This window comes from Pseudorasbora parva, chromosome 9 (genome assembly GCF_024679245.1).
Source record: "Pseudorasbora parva isolate DD20220531a chromosome 9, ASM2467924v1, whole genome shotgun sequence".
Taxonomy (NCBI): domain Eukaryota; kingdom Metazoa; phylum Chordata; class Actinopteri; order Cypriniformes; family Gobionidae; genus Pseudorasbora; species Pseudorasbora parva.
Genome location: NC_090180.1, coordinates 6,038,780 through 6,062,550, shown reverse-complemented (window position 1 = coordinate 6,062,550; position 23,771 = coordinate 6,038,780). Strand labels below are relative to the sequence as shown.

Below are 23,771 nucleotides of genomic sequence, written 5' to 3'. Positions count from 1 at the left end.
GGTTTTACTCAGAAAGAAATGTGACCCTGGACCATAAAACTAGTCATAAGTTGAATACATAATTGTTAGGATAGGACAATATTTGGCCGAGATACAACTATTTGAAGATCTGAGGGTGCAAAATTGTAAATATTGAGAAGATCGCCTTTAAAGTTGTCCAAATTAAGTCCTTACCCATGCATATTACTAATAGTAATACATTTTGTGATATATTTACGGTAGGAATTTTACTTATCTTCATGGAACATGATCTTTACTCAATATCCTCATTATTTTTGGGCGATAATTTTGACCCATATTGTTGGCTATTGCCACAAATATACCTGTGCGACTTATCACTGGTTTTGTGGTCCAGGGTCACAAATCAGTAGTACAATACAATTCAAAAGTTTGGGGTCAGTAATATTTTCTATTAAGAAATTAATGCTTTTTTCAGCATTAAACTGATCAAAAGTTACAGTAAAGACATATATACTGTAAGGTTAAGGGAATATTTCTGTTTCAAATATATGCTGTTCTTTTGAATCCTGGAGAAAATGTTTTTAAACATTGATAATTATAAGAAATGATTCTTGAGCACCAAATCAACAAATTAGACTGATTTCTGAATGATCATGTGACACTGAAGACTGGAGTAATGGATGTTAGAAAATCAGCTTTGCTATTACAGAAATAATTATGTACATTCAAATGCGAATAAGACTTCAGTCCTAAAAGTAGCCTTAAAAAGCTGTTCTATTTTACACGGAGCAGGTCACCTCACGGAGGACACCATGTTGAAATCACATGACAAACAAAACACTAATTTCATCTCAGTAATCCTCCTGTTATTAAAGACTTTAGACGGTAGAATAAAGTCATGATGGCTGACTGTCTGCAAAAGCATTTGTAACAGAAAACATAAAAAACAAGATTCATAGTCCTGACTCTTTGAGGTCACAACATTTTAACTATAGCATAAAGGCGAACACCTTGCTTCTATTTTAGCTTTAGCTATAGAAGTTACACACTCCAGTAGTTATCCATCTTTTGTCAACCCAAACTTTGAAGCAAGTTTCTGAACAATAGTCAGCAGTCTGCTAGATGACAGTTACCAGGAGACGGAAGCTGTGTTGTGGAGGAACCAGAGCGGATCTGTATGATGGTATCCAGAGAGAAGAGGCATGCATCAGAGCTCTGTCAAAATTCACAGGCCAGTGTGGCAGAAGCTGGAGCTGGAACGGGATAAGGACATGTCTGTACTCAAGAAACCAATCAAAGAACTGATTCTGCACATGCAGTGCTGCAAATACAAAAACACAACGGGATTGATCCTGGTGTTTTTTGTATTTCTCCATATTTTTGCATATTAACAATCTAAGTTTCCCAAGTGTCAACCCCAGCAAATACATGTCTAAGATATACTATGGACATCGGAACCCTAAAGTGAGCTTGAAGCTACACAGTTTTCACATGCTCATGTGTTCTTGGATTAGATCCAAGGTCTGAAAACAGTGCGACTTTATATCTTATATTTGCACCCAACAGACTATTGGCTGGAAACATATAAACTGTAATGAAAAATCTTTGTGGTTCATTTTGCGGTCAAAATGAATTATGATCAATATGCCACCAAATATTATGAGCACAGCATGTTTTTGTTTTTTTTGTTAATTGCCATGAATTTAATAAATATGATAATCCCAAGCATTTAGACTCACTACAGGGACACAGAGAGATCCTTCACTAAATTAATTTAATGATTAAGGTCAAGGTCAGGGGTTTTCAATAGAGGTCTGGGAGCCACAAGGGGGTCTATAGAAAATTTGAGAGAGAAAAAATATTTTACAAAATAAAATGTAGGTGTCAAATTCACCATGTTAACTTAAAACATGAATTGCATATGTGTAATGCAGTATTTTCTTCATTCGTGACATTTGGTAGTAATATTCATTTAAATATGTCATTCATCAAAATATTTAAATTATTGATTTAAATTCGACAGTTTTATTGAATTAATTATAACTATTAGACAGAAATTATGAGATCATTCAAGATTATTTTATTCTATTGACAGCCTTATTTTTTTTTAAACATTATGATATACACTCACCTAAAGGATTATTAGGAACACCATACTAATACTGTGTTTGACCCCCTTTCGCCTTCAGAACTGCCTTAATTCTATGTGGCATTGATTCAACAAGGTGCTGAAAGCATTCTTAAGAAATGTTGGCCCATATTGATAGGATAGCATCTTGCAGTTGATGGAGATTTGTGGGATGCACATCCAGGGCACGAAGCTCCCGTTCCACCACATCCCAAAGATGCTCTATTGGGTTGAGCTCTGGTGACTGTGGGGGCCATTTTAGTTCAGTGAACTCATTGTCATGTTCAAGAAACTAAATTGAAATTATTCAAGCTTTGTGACTTGGTGCATTATCCTGCTGGAAGTAGCCATCAGAGGATGGGTACATGGTGGTCATAAAGGGATGGACATGGTCAGAAACAATGCTCAGGTAGGCCGTGGCATTTAAACAATGCCCATTCGGCACTAAGGGGCCTAAAGTGTGCCAAGAAAACATCCCCCACACCATTACACCACCACCAGCAGCAGCCTGCACAGTGGTAACAAGGCATGATGGATCCATGTTCTCATTCTGTTTATGCCAAATTCTGACTTTACCATCTGAATGTCTCAACAGAAATCGAGACTCATCAGACCAGGCAATACTTTTCCAGTCTTCAACTGTACAATTTTGGTGAGCTTGTGCAAATTTTAGCCACTTTTTCCTGTTTGTAGTGGAGATGAGTTGTACCCGGTGGGGTCTTCTGCTGTTGTAGACCATCCGTGTCAAGTTTGTGCGTGTTGTGGCTTCACAAATGCTTTGCTGCATGCCTCGGTTGTAACGAGTGGTTATTTCAGTCAAAGTTGCTCTTTGAGGTTTGTTTGCGCGTGAAAATCCCAGTGACTGAGCAGACTGTGAAATACTCAGACCGGCCCGTCTGGCACCAACATCCATGCCACGCTCAAAATTGCTTAAATCACCTTTCTTTCCCATTCTGACATTCAGTTTATAGTTCAGGAGATTGTCTTGACCAGGACCACACCCCTAAATGCACTGAAGCAACTGCCATGTGATTGGTTGATTAGATAATTTCATTAATGAGAAATTGAACAGGTGTTCCTAATAATCCTTTAGGTAAGTGTATATAACATGCTGTCTTAATAATATCAAATAATATTTATAATATCAGTTAAATGTGTCTATATTAATAGAAAACTATAAGAAAAGTGGGCATCCGCTGACAACCTACTGAACAGTACAGAAACTGTTTATTGCACAAAATGTAATTTCCATGGTTTCATGCTCTCAGCAGCCAATAAATCACAGCGAAAAACACATTTTGGTTTTCAGAAACCACATTTATCCAAGCCTGGGTCGAATATTCTTTTACCTTGTGTAATGTTGTTTAGGGTTTCCAAGGATGAGGGCACGTCACGCAACCTAGATATGATATGAGAGGCATTTTCCTATCTTAACTGCAAGATTTTATATACAGTTCATTTTATTAATTATATTTAGCGTTGGATTTCCCTGCTGCCCACAGTCCTTTCAGAACAGACCTGTGACCCACTAGTCCAGAGCGAGATGACCACAGCACTGAATAGTGAGGATGTCTATTTGTGACCAATCCATTTTTGATATCCACAGCCAGTTTCTAGAAATGCCTCACACATTCATATGAATTCCTCAGAAGCCGCTCTCTTGACTGGACGTATATGATGTGTATGCGGTCGACAATAAGTACCTTCACATAAGAGCTTGCAGAAGCCGTGTGCGAGCTCACCACCACAGCAGGTTTTAATGAGTATTATTCTAACATACTTACAGCAAGAACTTGGTGATGAGGGTGCTTTTCTTTGCATTGCTGGTTTGTATAATGATAATGGAATATTTTTAACACTGCTTATATACATAAATATCCAGCTCCTAACCCACACAAGTGTCATATCTGGTTCCAGATGTTTTCATTCTATACATGTAAGTGTATTTCTGAACACAAGACATTGTGCATGGGCTTGTATGGGACAGAATTACAGGAAAAATGGCGTAACTTGATCTGAGATTCGTTATGATTCCAAAATGTTGGTTGCAGATGTTGATGTCCTTTCTGATGGGTGGAACGTGTGGGTCGATTTGATTACATATTTTTGTTTTTAAGAGGGAATAATTCTGAAAATCTTTCAAACTGAGGCCACACCATTTGCTGATGTGCTGAAATATTATTCACCTTAGAGTTGTGTGTATTTTTTTTTCTTTTCACCCACACACACATCTTTTGCCAACACTCCTGTTTCTCACTACCCTAAATCTTTTGCGTTTCCACCTCCCGGTTGCGATATTGGCTGTGTTCTAAGATGTATTTGTCAAGATCCCACACACACTGAGGTTGTGCCAGTGAGGTGGTTGTGCAAGTTTTCCCTATGTTCACACAGCAGTAGTAAAGCAAAGAGCGTTCTGCCCACTCCCCTTTACCCCCACTGTATGTCCTCGAAGAACCTGAGGAAAATTTTCCGCCATGGCTAAAATAGGCATGCTAACGTTTGGCACAAGCCCTTGGTGCCCTCCTGTCGCTGACCTGAGCAGAGTGCACACAACCGAGCCTATATTTTGATTTTAATATTTATGAATTTCATTAAATTGTATATTTTGCTTCATTACGAGTACACACAGTCTCTTGAAATCACGACAGAGGGTTTGTATTTGTCAGCATGTGTGAAGCCAACCCAGAGAGTTTGTTTGGGTTGGATGTCTCAGTAGGTCATTTTGATGAGAATGTCCTAGATTAATTCATGCATTGATTATATGTTGCTTTATTCACCAATATTCCTACAATAATCAGCAATAACAAATTTTATATACTTTGCTTAGTATTTGAAGCGTTAAATTAATTAAATAGCTACTTTGTTTCTTGCAACTCTGACTTTATCCAAAAATGTGTCTATACATCTCACAACATGATTTTTATCTCTCACATGTTTAGATCTCATATGTGATGTTTTATTATGAAACAGAATCATGACCTTATATCTAACAATTGTGACTTTACATCTCCCAACTGTGACTTTATATCTCACAATGATGACTTCATATCTCATAATTATGACTATATATATCTCAATTGTGACTTTATATCTCATAAGGACTTTGTCTCACAATTGTGACTTTATATACAACAACATGATATATATCTCACAATTACACATTTATATCTCACAATTGTGACTTTATATCTCATAATTATATGACTATATATCTCAATTGTGACTTTATATCTTATAGGGATTTTGTCTCAAAATTGTGACTTTATATACAACAACATGATATATATCTCACAATTACACATTTATATCTCACAATTATGACTTCATATCTCACAATGACTTCATATCTCAAAATTATGACTTTATATCTCACAATCGTGACTTCATATCTCAGAATTATGACTTCATATCTCACTATTGTGTATTTATATCTCAGAATTATGACTTTATATCTTATAATTATGACTTTATACAGTGGTGGTCAAAATTGTTGGAACCCCTGGTAAATATGATCAAAAATGGCTGTAATTTTTTTTTATCTGCATTGTTTATCCTTTTGATCTTTTATTTTAAACAAAATCACAAAAATCTAACTTTTCATTGAAGTAAAATAATTGAAAATTGGGGGTAAATCACATTATGAAATAAATGCTTTTTTCTAAAACACGTTCGCCACAATTATTGGCACCCCTAAAAAATTTTATTAGTAAAATATCTCTGAAGTATATTCCCATTAATATTCCCATTTTTAGCACAAGGAACATAAAATTGTTCCACAGGAGTATAAAAATCACAGATGGAGAATCCCGGAGATTAGTTGAGTCTTCGGGTCAGAAAGCCAAAAATTCAACAACTTCTACATCACCACATGTTGTTTCGGAGGGATTAAAAAAAAATCCTCCATGCTCATCCAGAAACAAACTCCAGCATTCAGTTGTCAGACATGACTGAAAATTCAAAAGGGACCTGGTTCTGTGGTCAGATGAAACTATAAAAAGAGCTTTTTGGCAGCAAGCCCATCAGATGGGTTTGGTGCAAACAGGGATTAAAAAGTAGTCCATCCCCACGGCTAAAAATACCACTGGATTTTTAATGTTGAGGGCCTATTTTTTTGCTGGAGGTCCTTGACATCTTGTTCAGACATATGGTATAGTGGATTCTAGCAAATACCAGCAGATAAAAAATTCAAACCTGACCGCCTCTGCTAGAAATCTTATAATGGGCCGTGGTTGGATCTTCCATAAGGAAAGCGATCCAAAACAAACATCAATATCAACAGAGAAATGTGTCACTGAACACAAAATGAAGCTTCTGCCATGGCCATCCTAGCCCCCTGACCTGAACCCTTTAGAGAATGAGAGAGGTGAACTGAAGAGAAGAAGCACCAACATGGATCTGGGAATCTGAAGAGTATGGAGGAATGTTCTCTGATCTCTTGTCAGGTGCCCTACAAACCCATCAGGCTTTATAGGAGAAGACTCCTATCTTTTATCTGGGAGCTGTTATCTTGGGAAAAAGTATTTTAATAAAAGGGTGCCAATAATTGTGGCCAGCATGTTTGGGAGAAAAGTATTTATTTCATAATGTGATTTACCCCCCATTTTCAATTATTTTTCTTCAATGAAAGTTTAGTATTTTTTCAGTATCATATTTACCAGGGGTGCCAATTTTGACCACCACTGATTCTCATAATTATGACTTCATATCTCACAATTGTGACTTCATATCTCATAATTATGACTATATCTCACAATTGTGACTTCATATCTCATAATTATGACTATATCTCACAATTATGACTTCATATCTCATAATTATGACTATATCTCACAATTATGACTTCATATCTCATAATTATGACTATATCTCACAATTGTGACTTCATATCTCACAATTATGACATCATATCTCATAATTATTAATATATCTCACAATTGTGACTTTATATCTCATAGGGACTTTGTTTCACAATTGTGACTTTATATACAACAACATGATATATATATTACACATTTATATATCACAATTGGTATTTTACAGTATATCTCATAATAGTGACTTCATACCTCATAGTCACAATGAATTTACATTTCACAATTTTACTTCCTCATTTTAAATTGATCACAATTGCCTTTTTTAATTACTCTAAGGCAGAAGAAACATACATATCCTTTAATTAGGAAACACAAGTCAAATTGCTTCATAGAATCACTGGCACACAGTGATTCATTGAATTAGGCTCTAAACCACTGGCAAAACATTGCAAATGTTGTATGCAAAGCAAGGAAGCATTTCAAACCACACTATCATTTTTTTCTACAGCAGAAGTTTTACTAACCATTTCAGAAAACAAATTATTTGCTGTGGATGTGTTGCTCTGTCTTCAAATATATGCCCTGTGACTTTGAATGCTGACTGTGCAGTATACATAAGTGCACTGTGCAGTGTGTACACTGCGATGACATGATTTCATCCAAGTCGTGGTATTTATATGGGTGCTGCATGGGGTTTCTTTCACCAAGGGTAAACAGCGAGAGGTGCTGCTTATAGAACTGGCCTGCTTAATGATACGGTCAGGAGAGGGGCTAGTCCTCACTCTCCACGTCATCTCTGACCTTTTTTCTGTTTGGAGGAGGTATTTGATTTCACCTCTTTTTTTCTCACGTTCACACATAAACCATTGTGGACAGTGGGCGAGTGTAAAATAGTAGCTTTGTTTTGATCTGATGGAGGTGAAGCAGTCAAGGCATCAAAGAATGGCACAGAACCAACAGGAACGCCAGTAAAAGCAGTTTTATATAGATAGGCTGCACAATTATTGCATCTTCTGCTTGATCTGTTACTCTTAGAGATTACGATTTGGACTGCTTCAATACAGTGCAATGCAATCAACTATTCAATCACTTTATGCATTTTCTGATTACTGAACCAATGACCTTGGTTGTTGCAATAAACGCTGTGAAAAAAAATATTAATTTTTATTAGAAAGACATCATATGTTTTTGTTTTGTTTAGTTTTTTACTATTGTCACTATACTAGAGCCAAAGCCAATTATTAATATAACCTGAACATATTTATTTTGTTAAGTTGACAGTGTATAATTAGGTTTTAGATGCATAGCCTACCTGAAAAGGAAAAAAAAACAAGGTTAGCCTATATGTAAAATGCTTTTCACACGTAATATATAAATGTTTTATGTGTTTTTTGTACGTTCTAGTTTTTTATTTAAAATGGACATTCACGCTACATTTGCAAACATATGACTAAATATGGGAAAGCAATCGCAAACTACCTGTTCGCATAATTTATTAATGTTATTTGTATAATTTTCATAATGTGGCTGCCAAAAAGGAGCAAAAACTCCTAATGGTCTGTCAACATTCCCCATGGATGCGCATTAGCATGGCCATTCAGTGCTCCCCAAAAGCTGTTTAAAAGCAACACTGCCCTCTACTGGTCTCTTTGGCTTCATTTCCTCCTGTTGTCATTCAATTAGCCTTAAGCACAAAAATCCTATTGTTCTGCTGATGGGATAATTCATTATCACAAGGAAACGTCCGACCCACTGGGCGATTTGGAAATATCTCAATCCCACAAGCAATATTTTATAAACAGACCGTGACTGCACTACAGAAATGTTCAAACTTACACATCATTTCATGAAGGAAACCTTGCAATAGTAATTACACTGATACGTACTGAGTGTTTCATAATATTAAGCCAAAGAGAACAGTCATAACCTGCTCTGCATTCACTCAAGCCTGTTCCACAAAGGAATGTAATGAAAGTGCTCAATTTGTCAGGTCTACCTACGCTTGACGAAACATTATGTTCTTTTTGTACCCTGTTTTCAACCTTTAAATTTAGTCTCATCAAGTCTTGGATAACAAGGGAGCCCTTTATAAGGGGACACTGGGGGCACAGTCAAAGCAGGTCTGTGTGGAAGAAGCCAAATTTCGTCTTGCTTCAGGGAAGTTTGGCACAATATATACTGCTTTCTTCCTGATAATCAAAGAAAGAGCAGATGCAGCAGAACTGTGTGTGTAGACCACAGGGAACCAGTGGGGTTAAGCTAAGCAGAAAGAAAATAAACCCCATTTCAACAGACTGGACGCCTATGGCCTCATAGACCCACTGTGGCACCTCAGATGTGCAGCTGAGCTACTCATTCAGCTCCAAAATATATTCATTGTGGGTGCTGATTATATTTTTGCATACCTTTTGATGCAAATGAATTTCCAAAATTTTCCAACACGAAAACATATTGATTTAAGTCTAAATGTTCCCCCTTTTCGTCATCTCTCTAACACAGAGATGCAGTGTCTTATTTGTGCTAGTTCGATTAGGTAAATCAATTCTAGGCCAGCCATTGAAGATATTAAAAATCTTGAGGTTTGCATACACAAACAGTCCATTAAAAACAGCCAAAGTAATCACATATGATTTGTGATTATTTACTCTCAACCTGCTTTTTGCATTTGTGGATGGCAATGCATCAGTGTGCCTAAGCCTGGGGGGAAATGTCTGGCAGGAGGCCCTCGGTGGTGATTGACATGTTTTCCTGTCTCTAACCACCTGAATTAATGGCAGTTTCAGCAACTGTGACCTAAGCACACTTCCTCTGCATGTCTATTTAAACGTGGGCCATGGCATTACCTGTAAAGGTCTCAAATACTAATATTTACTGTCACTCATTTTGTCATGCAATGCGACTAGATGTTAAATGTGCAATTAATGTCCTTATCTGACTTTGACATGGATATGTAAGTTGATGTTAGCTTAATTAAATTATTTATTAATGGATCATTTATTTCTTTATTTAATTTTATTGATTGATTGATTGATTGATTGATTGATTGATCCCAAAAATATAATTTAGTTCAAGAAGCAGCATAAAATATTCTTTAGAGACATAGCAATAGAAAGCTGTTTTCATTTGAACAATGAGGGGACACTGTGAAGGGACAGTGTTAAATATAATAACATACACAATATTGCCAAAAGTATTGGGACACCCCTTCAAATCAATTTAGATTGCTATACAAATGCTACACACATTTGTGAAAGAATGGGTCGTTCTCATGAGCTCAGTGAACTCAAGCGTGCTACCGTGATAGGTTGCCACCTGTGTAATAAATCCATTCATGAAATTTCCTCACTACTAAATATTCCACGGTCAGCTGTTAGTGATATTATAATAAATTAGAAGCAATTGGAAACAACAGCAACTCAGCCATGAACAAAGCCATGAAGTGGTTACTACAGACCTCCAAACTTCATGTGGCCTTCAGATTAGCTCAAGAACAGTGTGTAGAGACCTTAACGGAGTAGGTTTCCATGGCCGAGCAGCTCATCCAAACCTTACATCACCAAGTGCAATGCAAAGCGTCAAATGCAGTGCTGTAGCACGCCGTCACTGGACTCTAGAGCAGTGAGACGTGTTTTCTGGAGTGACGATTCACACTTATCTGTCTGCCAATCGATGGACAAATCTGGGTTTGGCAGTTGCCAGGAGTAAAGTTTGGTGGAGGGGGGATTATGACATGGGGTTGTTTTTCAGAGGTTGGTATTGGCCCCTTAGTTCCAGGGAAATTACTCATAATGCTTCAGCATACCAATGCATTTTTTGGACAATTTTATTTTCCCAACTTTGTGGGAACTGTTTGGGGATGGCCCCTTCCTGTTCCAACATGACTTCGCACCAGTGCACAAAGTGTCAATCCATAAAGACATGGATGAGCGAGTTTGGTGTGGAGGAACTTGACTGGCCTGCACAGAGTCCTGACCACAAACCAATAGAACCGTTTGGGATGAATTAGAGCTGAGACCGCGAGCCAGGCCTTCTCATCCAGCCTTCCCAGAAGAGTTGAAAGGTGCCCTAGAATGAGTTGGAACAATATGTTAAATTGTTCCCTGATATCTACATAGACGGTATGTGGCTTATTTAAGGGCAAAAATTGTCCAGATACAGTTTTACAGGTCCATTTTACAACCCTATAAATTGTCCCTAGGATGTAATGCTCTGTTTTTGCCTTATTTGGAAGAATCATGGATATTAATGTTGAGCTCTGCTCTGATTGGCTTATTTCAGCAGCTCACAGCAGTTCAGTTGTTCAGCAAAGCGGCTCGTGAGTCCTGACCGTCCTGACAAAACACAGACCGACTGAATGACAATTTAAGCAGAACATCTCAAAGGGAGATTGATAAAATGCAGCTTACTTGTTTATTGGTGTTTTCAGATCGTCCGCACGTGAGAGAGAGAGCTTGCTTGCATATGGTTGCCAGATTAAACATATTTAGGCAAAACACCGGATAGTGTTCTTTTCACAGAAAAGCTCTGATTGGGGGAGTTAAATTATTGAAATCTGGCAACCGCACAAACAATCTTCCTTCCCTCAGACAAAACCAAAACCAGTGATTTTAGACTTGTCTTTTTTCGTCAACGATATTGCATGCTTATATAACGTTAGTCACAATGTAGGCTACGGCTAAGCAGTGACTGTAATGTACTCTTAATACAAGCATGCAAAAACATCATACTAAAGTTCTCAACAACAACAAAATATATACAGTATATACAGTATATATATATATATATATATATATATATATATATATATATATATATATATATATATATATATATATATATATACATATATATATTTATTTTTTATTTTTTTTGTACAAAATAAATAGCCTTGTCAAATGACTATCGTTTTAATTTATATGGTGGAAATGGTGACGTTTTCTAGAAGGATTGAGTGAACAATCTGTAAGCAAACTACGGTTGTGTTTTGTAACACAAAATAATATTACCCTTTGTCATTAGAAACACTATTTAGTTTTGTATGGTACTTGGACTTTCCTGTTGTTACTGTACTAGTATCTTGCGTTATCTAGACAATGCTGTCTCTCTAAGAAACTTTCAATTTAATCAGAAATTGTTTAAACAGTCAATAAGTAGATAAATCGCTACTTAGGCTACTGCTTGCAGGAATACAGCTGTAATTGCCACTTTCTTCAGTTTAAGACGCTGAGGGAAGCTTGCTTGAAATGGGCCGAACAAACGAACAATCTTGAATTAAATGGTTGTGGTATCCGATTATAATAAACATCAACCATGACTGTTGACATTTTTTATCTGTGGGTAGGGTAGAAAAGTCCTCATGTCCTCTGCACAGCCTGGAACATGACATATGTCCATGATTTGCTGTTTTTGCTATCCTCGAGTGTCGCTTCTTTACCGGCAGTCGCGATGATTCGGCTCCATCAGTTCCGCCTGACAATGAACTTGTTTGGACAGATGCAAATGTTGGGGGCGTGCATATAGATGATCCCCAACGCTTGCGTCACGATTGGGTTTATGTTGAGAATCCCTTATTTTTCCATGGTGTTTTTCATGCATGAGATTTATATAAGAAGTAGGAGGCAATAGTGTTTGAGACTCACAGTATGTGATGTCCATGTACTGAACTCTTATTATTTCACCATGGCAAGGTTAATTCAATTTTTCATTCTAGGGCAACTTTAAAGCTGTTATAGCTGCAAAGGGTGGGCCAACTCCATATTAAACTATATGGATTAAGAATGGGATGTCATGGGGAATAGTAATGTTCACTATGATAATAAAACATTTTTGTGATACAATGTTATACATTTCAGGGACTGATTTAATGTATGTTCTGTTTATTAATTTCAGAAACATTGCAGTATTACTAATAACCTTTCACTGAGCAATCATAAAAACAATGTACTTATCAATGCTTTATAATAACAGGCTGCATATGTATAATTTTTGTTGATTTTTAAAAGACGCATACATTAAGGGGAAAAAATGATCCTTTCCAAACATTTCCCCGACCTGCCCCTTATTATCAACATCATAACAGGCAACCTGATTTCATTATTTAAAGATGAATTTACGTTTCTAAACAAGCTTGTCAGGTTGTCATTGTGACATTACAGTGAGGTTATGTCTAAAAAAACATACTGACTGTGTGATATTTATAGATGACTAACAACAGTGACATCTACATTTTATTAGCCTGCATAGTTCTGCACATTTTGTCCAGTTTGCATTAGCACAAAAGTGGCACAATCTTTGCATAAAACTGTGCAGTTTGCAAAAGCGCTTCGGTCTCGTAGCAGTGCATAACAGCTATGCAGCTTAAATATTTAATTCCTCCACGGAGATGCTATCACACCTCTTGATGGCAGCATCCTCCTTTCCCTAGATATTTTAATACCACAAACAGACAGGCCCCAGGGTAACAGTGCCAGTCAGGAGGAAACGGATACACAAGGGGGGCAAAACAACAAACAAGCCCTGGAACCGGTACAGGAAGCTATATGAAAATGAAGCTTGTCCATTCCTGCTGATGTTAGTTACTTTCAACTCTAGCCTAAAGCGTTGTGTTGATATGAATAAAATAAGCAGAGGTACAGCTGTAGGAGGATTGCGATAGCCTACCGTTAGTGTCTGGTGGAGATAATGAGGGGTACCAGTGAAATCTTAATTTCAGCATTATTTTCACTTGCAGACAAAGTGGAAACCGAGAAATCAAGCAAAGCTAGCAATTGAGAGACATCAAACACTGAGTTTGAGTATGAATTTAATGCTTCACCACATTTCAGGGACGTGTCTGGGTGAGAGATCGAAATGTGTTCTGCTTGTGCTGTTAAAATAGCTGTTAAAACAACCAAGAGCACTTTGCATTTGTTTACAATTTTGTTCTTTTTTTTATTGTAAAGCCTTATTGTCTTTCATTTTTTTTTTTTTTTCAGTAGATGATGTTTAATCAAACACAAGTGCAGCACACACCAACAACTCTCAGTCCTATTATTTGAAATGTGCTTCAGCTCTTTAACTTACTATTGCTGCAACAATGGCAAAGCACTTGATGAGAACCAATAGACCAAACAGGCCCAAAATATCCTCTAAAGTAGCTAGTTTATTGTATTAAACAATTATACCTGTTGTGTCTGGTTTGTTCAGTGGAATTTTACAGGAAAATCAGATATTTGTTTTGCAGTATTTTTTCACAAGCGCTGGTTTCTTTTATGATTCATCATTGTTATTTCCCTTAGGCCTACATATATAATCCAAAAGATGGTCAAGTCACATTTAAATATTTAGCATTTTATACAATACAGATGGTTTCTTACAGTAAAAAAAGAAAGAAAATAACAGTTGGCTATTAATATCCGGAAGTCAGAATTATGGAATAAATCAAATTTCAGCTGTAAAGCAGCTCTAAAAAGACAATAGTGCCTTTATTCAGCTCAGCTCAGTTTAGTTGATTCAATGTAGTTCAGTGTCATTAACATAAACTTATGCTATAAACTATATTGAACTCATTTCAACTATAAAGCAGCTCTACAGAGGATAATGGTGCCGTTATTTAGCTCAAGTCCAAGTTCAGTGTCGATTAAGTAAAGGAATCTAATATTTTAGCGCCTCTCAAACTGAAGTCAAAGCTCTTTTTTTTCAATGTTAACATGTGTACCGCTTGAGCTGTAAAGGAGACTCGGGTCAGCTCTCTCCGCTAAAGAACGAAATAAAGCCTTATGTCGACAATCAGCCCTGATTTGCCATCCATCATTCACATCACTCCGTCACACGGGTAAGACTTCTGCAGTGAATGAGAACAGCCTGTTGGGTGAGTCATCACACGTACCCTCACACTGGGCTCCATCGCCCCCAATCAAACTCATTGTCCTGCTGCTCACCAGCCCTCTGCGTGCACCTGTTAAACCTCTCTGCTAAAGGATGGCCAGTCATGACTGCTTAATATGACCTTCGACCCTCGAGAGCATGTCAATCACTCTTGCTCATGTTTTCCATCTGGCCTCGCCGCCAATCGAGGCATGAAAACATGTCAGACGACATTGAGTCTGAGGCGGTTAATGCTATCAGGGGAAAGTAATGCGAGCTGTCGTTGCGGTATTTGTCAAGTCACTGTTCAAAACTACTGGAGAGATTCGTTCGACATACAGACAACGTAGTGTAGCTCCAATCCTGATGGCCAAACAGTGTTCGTTTACAGATTACATAACTTCATTTGATTAGTGAAAACTAAGCTTCATTGAGTAGATTTCACATGAATATGAAAATTCTGAATTAAAGGAAGCATTTGCAATGTTCTGTCAAATGACATCAACCATAATACTGTACACGTCAACAAGGCAGGGATTTATTGCATATTTAATAATAACACTAAATATAATGTTTTAAAAGGTAATGTTCTAAGTAGAAGTCATTTGCTCTAAAATGCATTACAGTAGAGCAGAATACGTTGCGATGTCTGTGAGAGAGGTGCTTGCTTAACCCTTATTGCTGAAGGTAATTATCCCTCTGCAGAGTATCTGTCTCCTTGTTGTAGCTTTCAGTACACCTGACCACAACAGCCCACTGCTCTGTCAGTTAAACAGGGTGGAAAAAACAACACAGAGAAAGAGTATGACATCAATTAGCCTGGCCTTGGCATGCATAGGCGCCCTCTTTAAAATATTACTGACACTAATTAGACCACACTTTAATCATCTAAAAGTCTGATGTGCAAAAGCACAGCAAAAGTTTTTCTGCGAGCCTCAGTTATAAAGACTGGTTTGCTTTTCCTGGGTCTCTTCAAAGTACCAGTAGCTTCACACATACAAATGATCAAAAATTACCTTGGGAACAGATTTAATCTATCTAATCCCAATAAAATTATTTTTTTTTATTATACAATAAATAAATAACAGCTCTCCAATTTTAATCATAATAATGTCTCATTAAGTCTACTTTTTTGTTAAATATGAAAAACAACACATTTAAATAATTAAAAGAGTCTTTATAAATGAGTATCTTTATTTATTCAGAGTAAATCAGTATTCATCCAGAACTACAGAACCTTGTAAAATCTATTAGTTGCATTTGGTAGAATTTGAGCATAAAATCACATTATATAAATCCTTTTTTTTTCTCCTTTTTTTACAGAATGTTGCAATGCTAGTTATAAATGATTTATCAGGGTACATCATTATTTTAAAATAATCATAGCCCTCATAATCTTTAATCAAAAATATTAACCTTCTCTCCCCCTTAAATGGCATCTGCTCTCTTCATGACATATGTCATGGTGGAGGGTGGGACTATATCCTCCATAACTGACAGCAAACTGGCATTCAGATATGCCTCCATTTAGTTAGGAATGCCTAACTTTTTCTAAACAAATGCCATCAATTCCTGAAGAACTGCATCTTATCCAGCCCTATACATCCAGAATTTGTTACATCCTTGTATATGTCACATTATGGAAGAAAAGACAATAGCAATTTCTGGTTCATGCCGACCTTAAACAGCAAATGAAATTGCATTTAACAGTTGCCATCTTCCATAATCAAGACTAAACATTATAGGGGACACTAGGGCTAAAAAACAAACAGATGCAGACTGTTTATTTTAGTTAATAAATTAAGTAATTTGGTATAGTATAATATAATATATATATATATTACTTATACCATAATATACCATATTACTTCATTTATTAACTAAAATAACCTGTCAACAATTGCAGTCTGCCAGTCGTATGCCAGCCAGCCATCACAAGCAGCAGGGTTTTTGTGCATGTCTAAGCATTTTTTTTTTTTTACTCTCATAGAGTTGTTACCCATTCACATGTATTATGACTGGCAGACTGCAACGGTTGGAATAAAAAAAATCTTAATTTGTGTTCTACTGAAGAAACAAAGACACCTACATCTTGGATGCACTGGGGGTAAGCAGATAAACATCACATTTTCATTTTTGGGTGAACTATTCCTTTAAAGGTAGGGTGGACAATTTTTAGATCGGCTAGCAGTAGCGAGCTTTAAAAGCATAAGATCGCACCCTCCCTTCAGAGTGACTCCAAAGCCACAACTTCTTCAACACACATAAACCTATACGGCAGAGTTTGAAAAATGTCACAAAATGAGAGACGGCTTTAAGATACTGTATGTTTTAAAGCACATAACATTACAATAATGAATGTAAACAACTTAAAGAAAACTGACCTGTGTCGCCTGACTGCTGCAGATTAATTTCCTCGTTGATATTGTTGCCTCTGAAATGCATAAATTTGAGTCATAAACGATTATAATGACACAGTTTTCCATCTCTTTCTAATTACGTTTATGGCGTGAAAGCCGCACAAGCTAATTGTTTTGGTTCAGGAGGAACTGTAAAAGGTGGCTGCTGCTGCTGTTGCGGTGCTCGGGGACTGACATCTGTCTCTGCATAGCATAAAACACCCTAACGATGTGTGAAGTCAAGTCTGTGCAAGCAGGGTGTGCATCACTGTCAGAAAAAAAGTACACTGCTGTCACTGGGGCGGTACCCTAAGGTAAAAAAGTGAAAAGGTACATCTTTGTACCTACTCACCCCTAAATGGTACATATTAGTACCTTAAAAGGTACATATCAGTACTTTAAGAGTGCAAATTAGTAACTTAAAGGTACATAGAAGTACATATTAGTACCTTTTCAGTTTTGTACCTTAGGGTACCGCCCCAGTGACAGCAATGTACCTTTTTTTCTGACAGTGGAAAGGTATTAAAATACATATATTGACACAGGCAGTTAGGACATCGTACCATTGCATTCGGACCAAGTGCAATGATTGGGTGCACATGTTGGTCCTACGCCCTACAGAAGATATTCATATAAATACATTTAGACCACTTAACTTAGGGATTGCTATCAGAATGAGTCTTTAAATAAAGCATAACAAAAACAACAAAAACTCAGGAATAAATCGCCTACCCTGCCTTTAAAGTGGCTAAATGTAAGAATTTGCATGTATTAATCACTTTTTTTTATTGTCAATAAGTGAACAGCTTATAAAGAAATAATATATATATTTTTTTTTTACCAAAAAAAATCATTTCCCCAACTTTTTGGTTGTCAATGAAAGCCTATGACTGATTTTACGTGAAGGACTAATTTCTGCCAAGAAGAAAAGATGTGATGACTACACACTAACAAGAGCCTTTTCCATTCAGTGACACATGAAATGAATGCTTATTCTATGCAAAGAAGTAAAGTAGATTTTTAGTTGAAAACGTGGTCTTGGTGAATCCTAAAAATGCTAGTCAACGGCTAGTCGGCTATTGTCTCTTTAAAAGTCAGATAAACATATACAGGCAAAATTGTAATCCACAGCCTTGGCAAAGCCTCATGGTCCTGAACCATGGTTTCAGCTAAAAATCTTCTTTACTGATTGCCTGAGGGTGAGTAAATTAACAGCAAGTTTTCATTTTTGGGTGAACTATCGCTTTAACACCCATTGACCTTTTGTGATTGTTGTGACCAATGCCTGTTGGCCATGTTACACTATAATAAGAGGAAGGTTGTTGGAAACTAAAGGTTATTTAAGTGTTACATGTAATGTATTTTCATAGAGGTTCAAACAGTAAAACAATTATTCACAAAGAAACAAAAAAGTATAACGTAACATTACAAAAATGTGATTGTGCAGGCCAACAGAAACAGGAATTGCAACAAAAAAACGTGGCAACATATAAAACACGTGAAAACTGACCTGGCATTTACATATAAAATCATTGGAATTAAATAATATTATTTAAATAATATTTATATATGGTTTCTTGTGCTCACCAAGTAGACAGTGGCGTTCCGACGGGCATCAAATATCTCCTCCCCTCCTTCACATTCACTCCCATGATGCAACAGCAAACAAAGAGGGCAGAGAAAAGAGACAGTACAGGGAGAAATGGTAGCTAGCTAGAGAAAAGTTTCAAACGCCGTAAATAGACAAAATTCAAAAAGTCCTCCGCGTAAGGTGTCACTTTATCGCAAACCGCGGTCATAAAGTGGGCAGTAATCCTCTTCTCTGTGGAAATTTAGTTCGTTTCTGCGCTGTTTTTGTAAGTGCAGGTATCGGCTAGCCGTGAAGTAATAATGTCTCCTAATGTGATTTCATAACTCTCCGGACACTGACATGACAACTCCTGTTAGTTGACAGTGTATTCAGTGCACGGCAGGTAATGTATAGTTAATATATGTGTGTGTAAATATTGATGGCTAGTGTTGTAAAATTATAAAGAAGTGATGTTTAATATACAGGGCCTATAACGTTACAGGTTAGCCTGAGTGCTAACTGCCTGCTGTTAAAGCGTTAGCTCGCTCATATGCTATGTATGAATTCAAAAAGTGTTTTATTTTGAACTCTGAACTGTATAACTAGTTTACTGGGTGGCTAATTCAAATTTTAGATCTTGACAGCTGATTAAACGCTTTGTACTGATGTACAAGATTGAATTCCTGTCAGACAGACATCAATCAGACATAAAATATTAACCTACTGTAAAATAATGTCAGTATTTTGATTGAAGTACACAGCACATGTGAACGTTATCCTTGATAACCCAAGACATTTGTCTAGATTAAAAGTGCTGTTTGGTATGCTATGTGTTTTTTTGTTATATTGAGTTAATCTGACGAATCTCTGCTCAAAATCTGTACTCATCTATTTTTAAGTCAACATGAAATCAAACCCCCATAATCCTGTTGTTTATTTGGGTAACATGGGATGATTTTAAATACTTTCATCAAGTTGACACGTCCTGTACTTAATCTAAAACCGTTTTGCAGTATTTAGATTTCATTCATAAGTACTATGAGTGCATCTTCTATTAGAAAGATACTGGTAATCGGGTTGATCAATATATTATATATATATATATATATATATATATATATATATATATATATATATATATATATATATATATATATATATATTATCTCTACTTTATTACTGAGTCTAGCCATTTAGTTGGTCTATGAATAGCATCCAAACATTTATAAGTTAAAGTAACATATTTGATCTATTGATTAGACGATTTCTCACCTATTTAAATGTGCCATTTATTTTGAAGTGAGAATACGCGGTCGTTCAGATTTTTGGCATTGGTAAGCTTTTGTAGTCTCTTATGATCACCAATGCTGCATATATTTGAAAAAACTACATTAAAATTGTAAAACCTTTAAAAATATTTTTTCATATGATGGCAAAGCTGACTTTTCAGCAACCATTATTCAAGCAGTGTAGCATGATCCTCCAGAAATCTTTCTAATAGGCTGATTTGGTGCTCAAGAAATATTTATTATTATTATTTGTAATATATATATATTATCAGTGTTGAACAGTTAAATGCTCCTTAATATATTAGGGGGAAACAAATCTGTAATCTTTAATGAATAGAAAGTGAAAATGTTCAGCATTTATTTGAAATGGAAATCTTTTGTAATAATACAAATTTATTTCTAGTCAATTTTAATCAGTTGAATACATCCTTGCTAAAAAAAAATGTTTTTTGGTCACTGTAGGACCCCTTAAGATGAGCTAGTCTTGGCAAAAAGGTGTATAAAAATGGTGAAATACAATGAATGTGTTTGTGTGATTTCTTTGGGTTTTAATGAATATTAATGTATATTCCATCCTCTCTGTTTTGTAGATATGTCAGTCGTGGGCCTTATGTGATCAGCTATGTGTAAGTGTTCACAATCATCTCCCTCATCCCAAGAACATCACGCGTAATCCCCCTCCAAATCATTAAGGGGGATCTTTCAGAATGAAGAAGATCAGTCTGAAAACAATAAGAAAGTCATTTAACATTAAAGGCAAAGAAGAGAGCGAATATGCTGTATCGCAACCTGACCTGGAAGCAAGTTTCTCCGCTGAAGAATCTTTATTTGGAGGATGCTACAGCAAAGATTTTGTCAGCAGCGACCTGGATAACGAGGACGAAAAAAGATCCAAAGTCCGATCTAAGAGCGAAGGTCTCATGGGCACCTTGAAAAGAAGACTATCGGCGAAACAGAAACCAAAGGTCAAGAGTGGTTCTCCATCTGTATGCTCTATAGATGACGATACCTTCTCCTCCTCTTCAGCACCCATTACTCTAAGTGACATAAAATCCCAGCGTTCCTCCCGCTCCACATCCATCCATAGTCATCATTACAGTCCCACCCCGTGGCCTCTCAGACCAGTGAACTCAGAGGAGACGTGCGTCAAAATGGACGTTAAGGCATTAATGAACTCCTCAGATCCAAGTCCGGCTTTCAACAGTGTGCGCCAAGACATCCTAGACCTCCAGAGAGAGTTTGAAGAATCTAGAGATTCGTTAAAAATCACCAGACGTGTGCCAGACCACCATTCTGGTGCGCAGAATGCCGATTTGCACCTTGAAATGGATGAACATGTGCCTGTAGTCATTGGTATCGCAGCTCAGGATTATATTCAGTACACAATGCCTTTAGATGATAGACTCTATCCTGACGACGAAGGTTCGCACTCTTTTTGCTTGGATGCCTCCACACCTATGGATGTTGTTCCGCAGTCTGAGGGATCTCTTCATGTAGATGAGGAGCCTATTGACCAGGACCTCCTGTCACCAGACATCTTCATGGAGTCGTCATCTGTGAACCAGCTCTTTTTAAACACTGCAAATGTCTTACTGCAGGGCTCCAGACTCGAAGCCCCTCTTTCCCCCTTGCTACCTCCGTTGCCCGATAGTTATCTCCAGAGAAGCTTCTCTGGGTTTGGTGGTACCCATGCTCAGGTTGCAGAGAGAGTCATGCACCATCTCAACTTTGACCCTAATTCGGCTCCAGGGGTGCAGCGGGTCTATGACGCGGTGCAGCACAGTGGGCCCATGGTGGTTACTAGTCTCACAGCTGAACTGAAGAAGCTTGCAAAGCAGGGTTGGTATTGGGGTCCCATCACCAGATGGGAGGCCGAAGAAAAGCTGACAAATCTTCCAGACGGTTCTTTTTTAGTCCGCGACAGCTCCGACGATCGATACCTCCTAAGCTTGAGCTTTCGCTCCCAGGGGAAGACGCTCCACACGCGGATCGAGCACTCGAATGGCAGTTTCAGCTTCTATGAGCAGCCTGACATTGAAGGCCACGTGTCAATCGTAGATCTCATTGATAATTCGGTCAAGGATTCGGAGAACGGAGCGTTCTGCTACTCCAGATCACGCTTACCTGGTTCCGCCACCTACCCTGTTAGACTGACCAATCCCGTTTCAAGGTTTATGCAAGTGCGGTCACTGCAGTACTTGTGCCGTTTTGTTATTCGCCAGTACACGCGGATAGATCTGATCCAGAAATTGCCTTTACCGAACAAAATGAAAGATTACCTGCAGGAAAAGCACTACTGAACGCAGTAAATCCTGACTTGGTTGCTACTTGCACTTTTTGGATGACACAACGAAGCAGGTTTCACAAACATTTCAAGAGTTTTGTTACCATTCAATTACACCTTTTATTGAAAGAAAAGATGATGTTTGTCGGTCTGGTAGAGTAGATAATTCAGTGGTTTGTGAAGAAACGCAGTGCCAGAATGTTGTTAGAGTGTTTAGTTCTCAATGTCAGAGCATTTTTCGCATGTTCTCTTAGTACTGTAGCACGTGATTTTGTTACAGGCAAAGACAGTCCAGTATTTTTCTGCATATCCCACACTATGAAATATCAGCAGCACACAACTTCAGGCTCCAGCTTATTGTAGGGCATTTAGAGGTTTTCGGTAACAATGCACAGAGGTATATATGCCTTAATAATGGCCGCATGTTTGTGAATGCGTAGACTACATTCCTCCTTGCCCCGTTTTTGAACACATAAACTTTTTGTTGTACTAGCCTTTATGTCATGTCATGATCTTATTCAAAGGGAAAATGTACTATACAATATGCCAAATAATGTTCTTTCACCCTACATATGATCTTACCCTTCTGTGGATTTAATCTAATAAGCTATATTAGCTGCTCATAATTGTCGATCATATTGCCACTTTTTTTTTTTGCTCATGATGCCAAGGTTAGATGCCTCACTGAAATTTGTCTTTGCTGTAGTTAATTGATTTTGGACTGTATGATTTGTTCTTTATAACAGTCATCTTTTAACAGGCATGCAGTTATGTTATAAACGCATCTGGTCTTTTCTCCCTTGCATTAAGTGTTAATTAGAATTATCATTGTTTGAAAACCGAAGGGTTTCCTGTTATGGACTACGTCAATGGTACAGTTTAAAATCATCTCTTTTTGGGAACAGAATTTGCTTACTGATATGTTGTAACTTGAACTTGTTCTCCAGTTCAAAATAAAAGTTTTATATGGTTAATCTCTGTCAATTACTAAAGCTCTAATGTAAAACTACTTGTACTGTGATTTTACACAAAAGTGTGTGTGTTTGTTTTATGTTTATTACAGATTTTACATTCATTAACAGATTTTCTAAGTTCCCACCACTTCACATATTTTTGATGTGTCTGCCTGACAGTGTTATTTTTCTCTTTCACTTCTTATGGATAATTGCACCCTTTCGTTAATGAATTGCACAAATATTGTCAACTTTTTGTGACATTGTTGAATTGAGTTTCTTGACTTGGATATAATCCTTGTTTTTGGTAGTCGCTAAATAATAATAATGATGCATCTAAAAAATAGTTATTTTCTAGGAACAAGACTATCTTTCTGATTTTCATAAAGCATGTTTTCTTTGATTCATACATTTTTTATTGTTTCACTGCTCATCATCCTTAAAGTGTGTGTGACAAGACTATCTTTAGCAATACAGCTGAAGTTCACCACTTGACTTTTGTTACGTTAAAAAAGAATTAAATGTGGT

The 23,771-nt window shown here is 37.0% G+C and overlaps 1 protein-coding gene and 1 long non-coding RNA gene across 2 annotated transcripts; one reads left to right on the top strand and one right to left on the bottom strand.

Moving 5' to 3' along the window:
* Positions 1-1,123: 1,123 nt before the first annotated feature.
* Positions 1,124-18,807, bottom strand: LOC137089998 (uncharacterized). The gene is made up of 3 exons (XR_010907810.1): positions 18,735-18,807; positions 17,133-17,182; positions 1,124-1,214 (listed from the first exon to the last, which is right to left on the bottom strand). It is a non-coding gene; the product is annotated as an uncharacterized lncRNA (long non-coding RNA).
* Positions 18,806-23,264, top strand: socs6b (suppressor of cytokine signaling 6b). The gene is made up of 2 exons (XM_067453639.1): positions 18,806-19,120; positions 20,597-23,264. The coding sequence occupies exon 2, from the start codon at positions 20,714-20,716 to the stop codon at positions 22,304-22,306; it is 1,593 nt and encodes a 530-aa protein (XP_067309740.1). The 5' UTR covers positions 18,806-19,120; positions 20,597-20,713; the 3' UTR covers positions 22,307-23,264.
* Positions 23,265-23,771: the final 507 nt, after the last annotated feature.

Excerpts from the sequence above, each read along its gene's own strand:
- socs6b (XM_067453639.1), top strand. The coding sequence starts at position 20,714 with ATGAAGAAGATCAGTCTGAAAACAATAAGAAAGTCATTTAACATTAAA.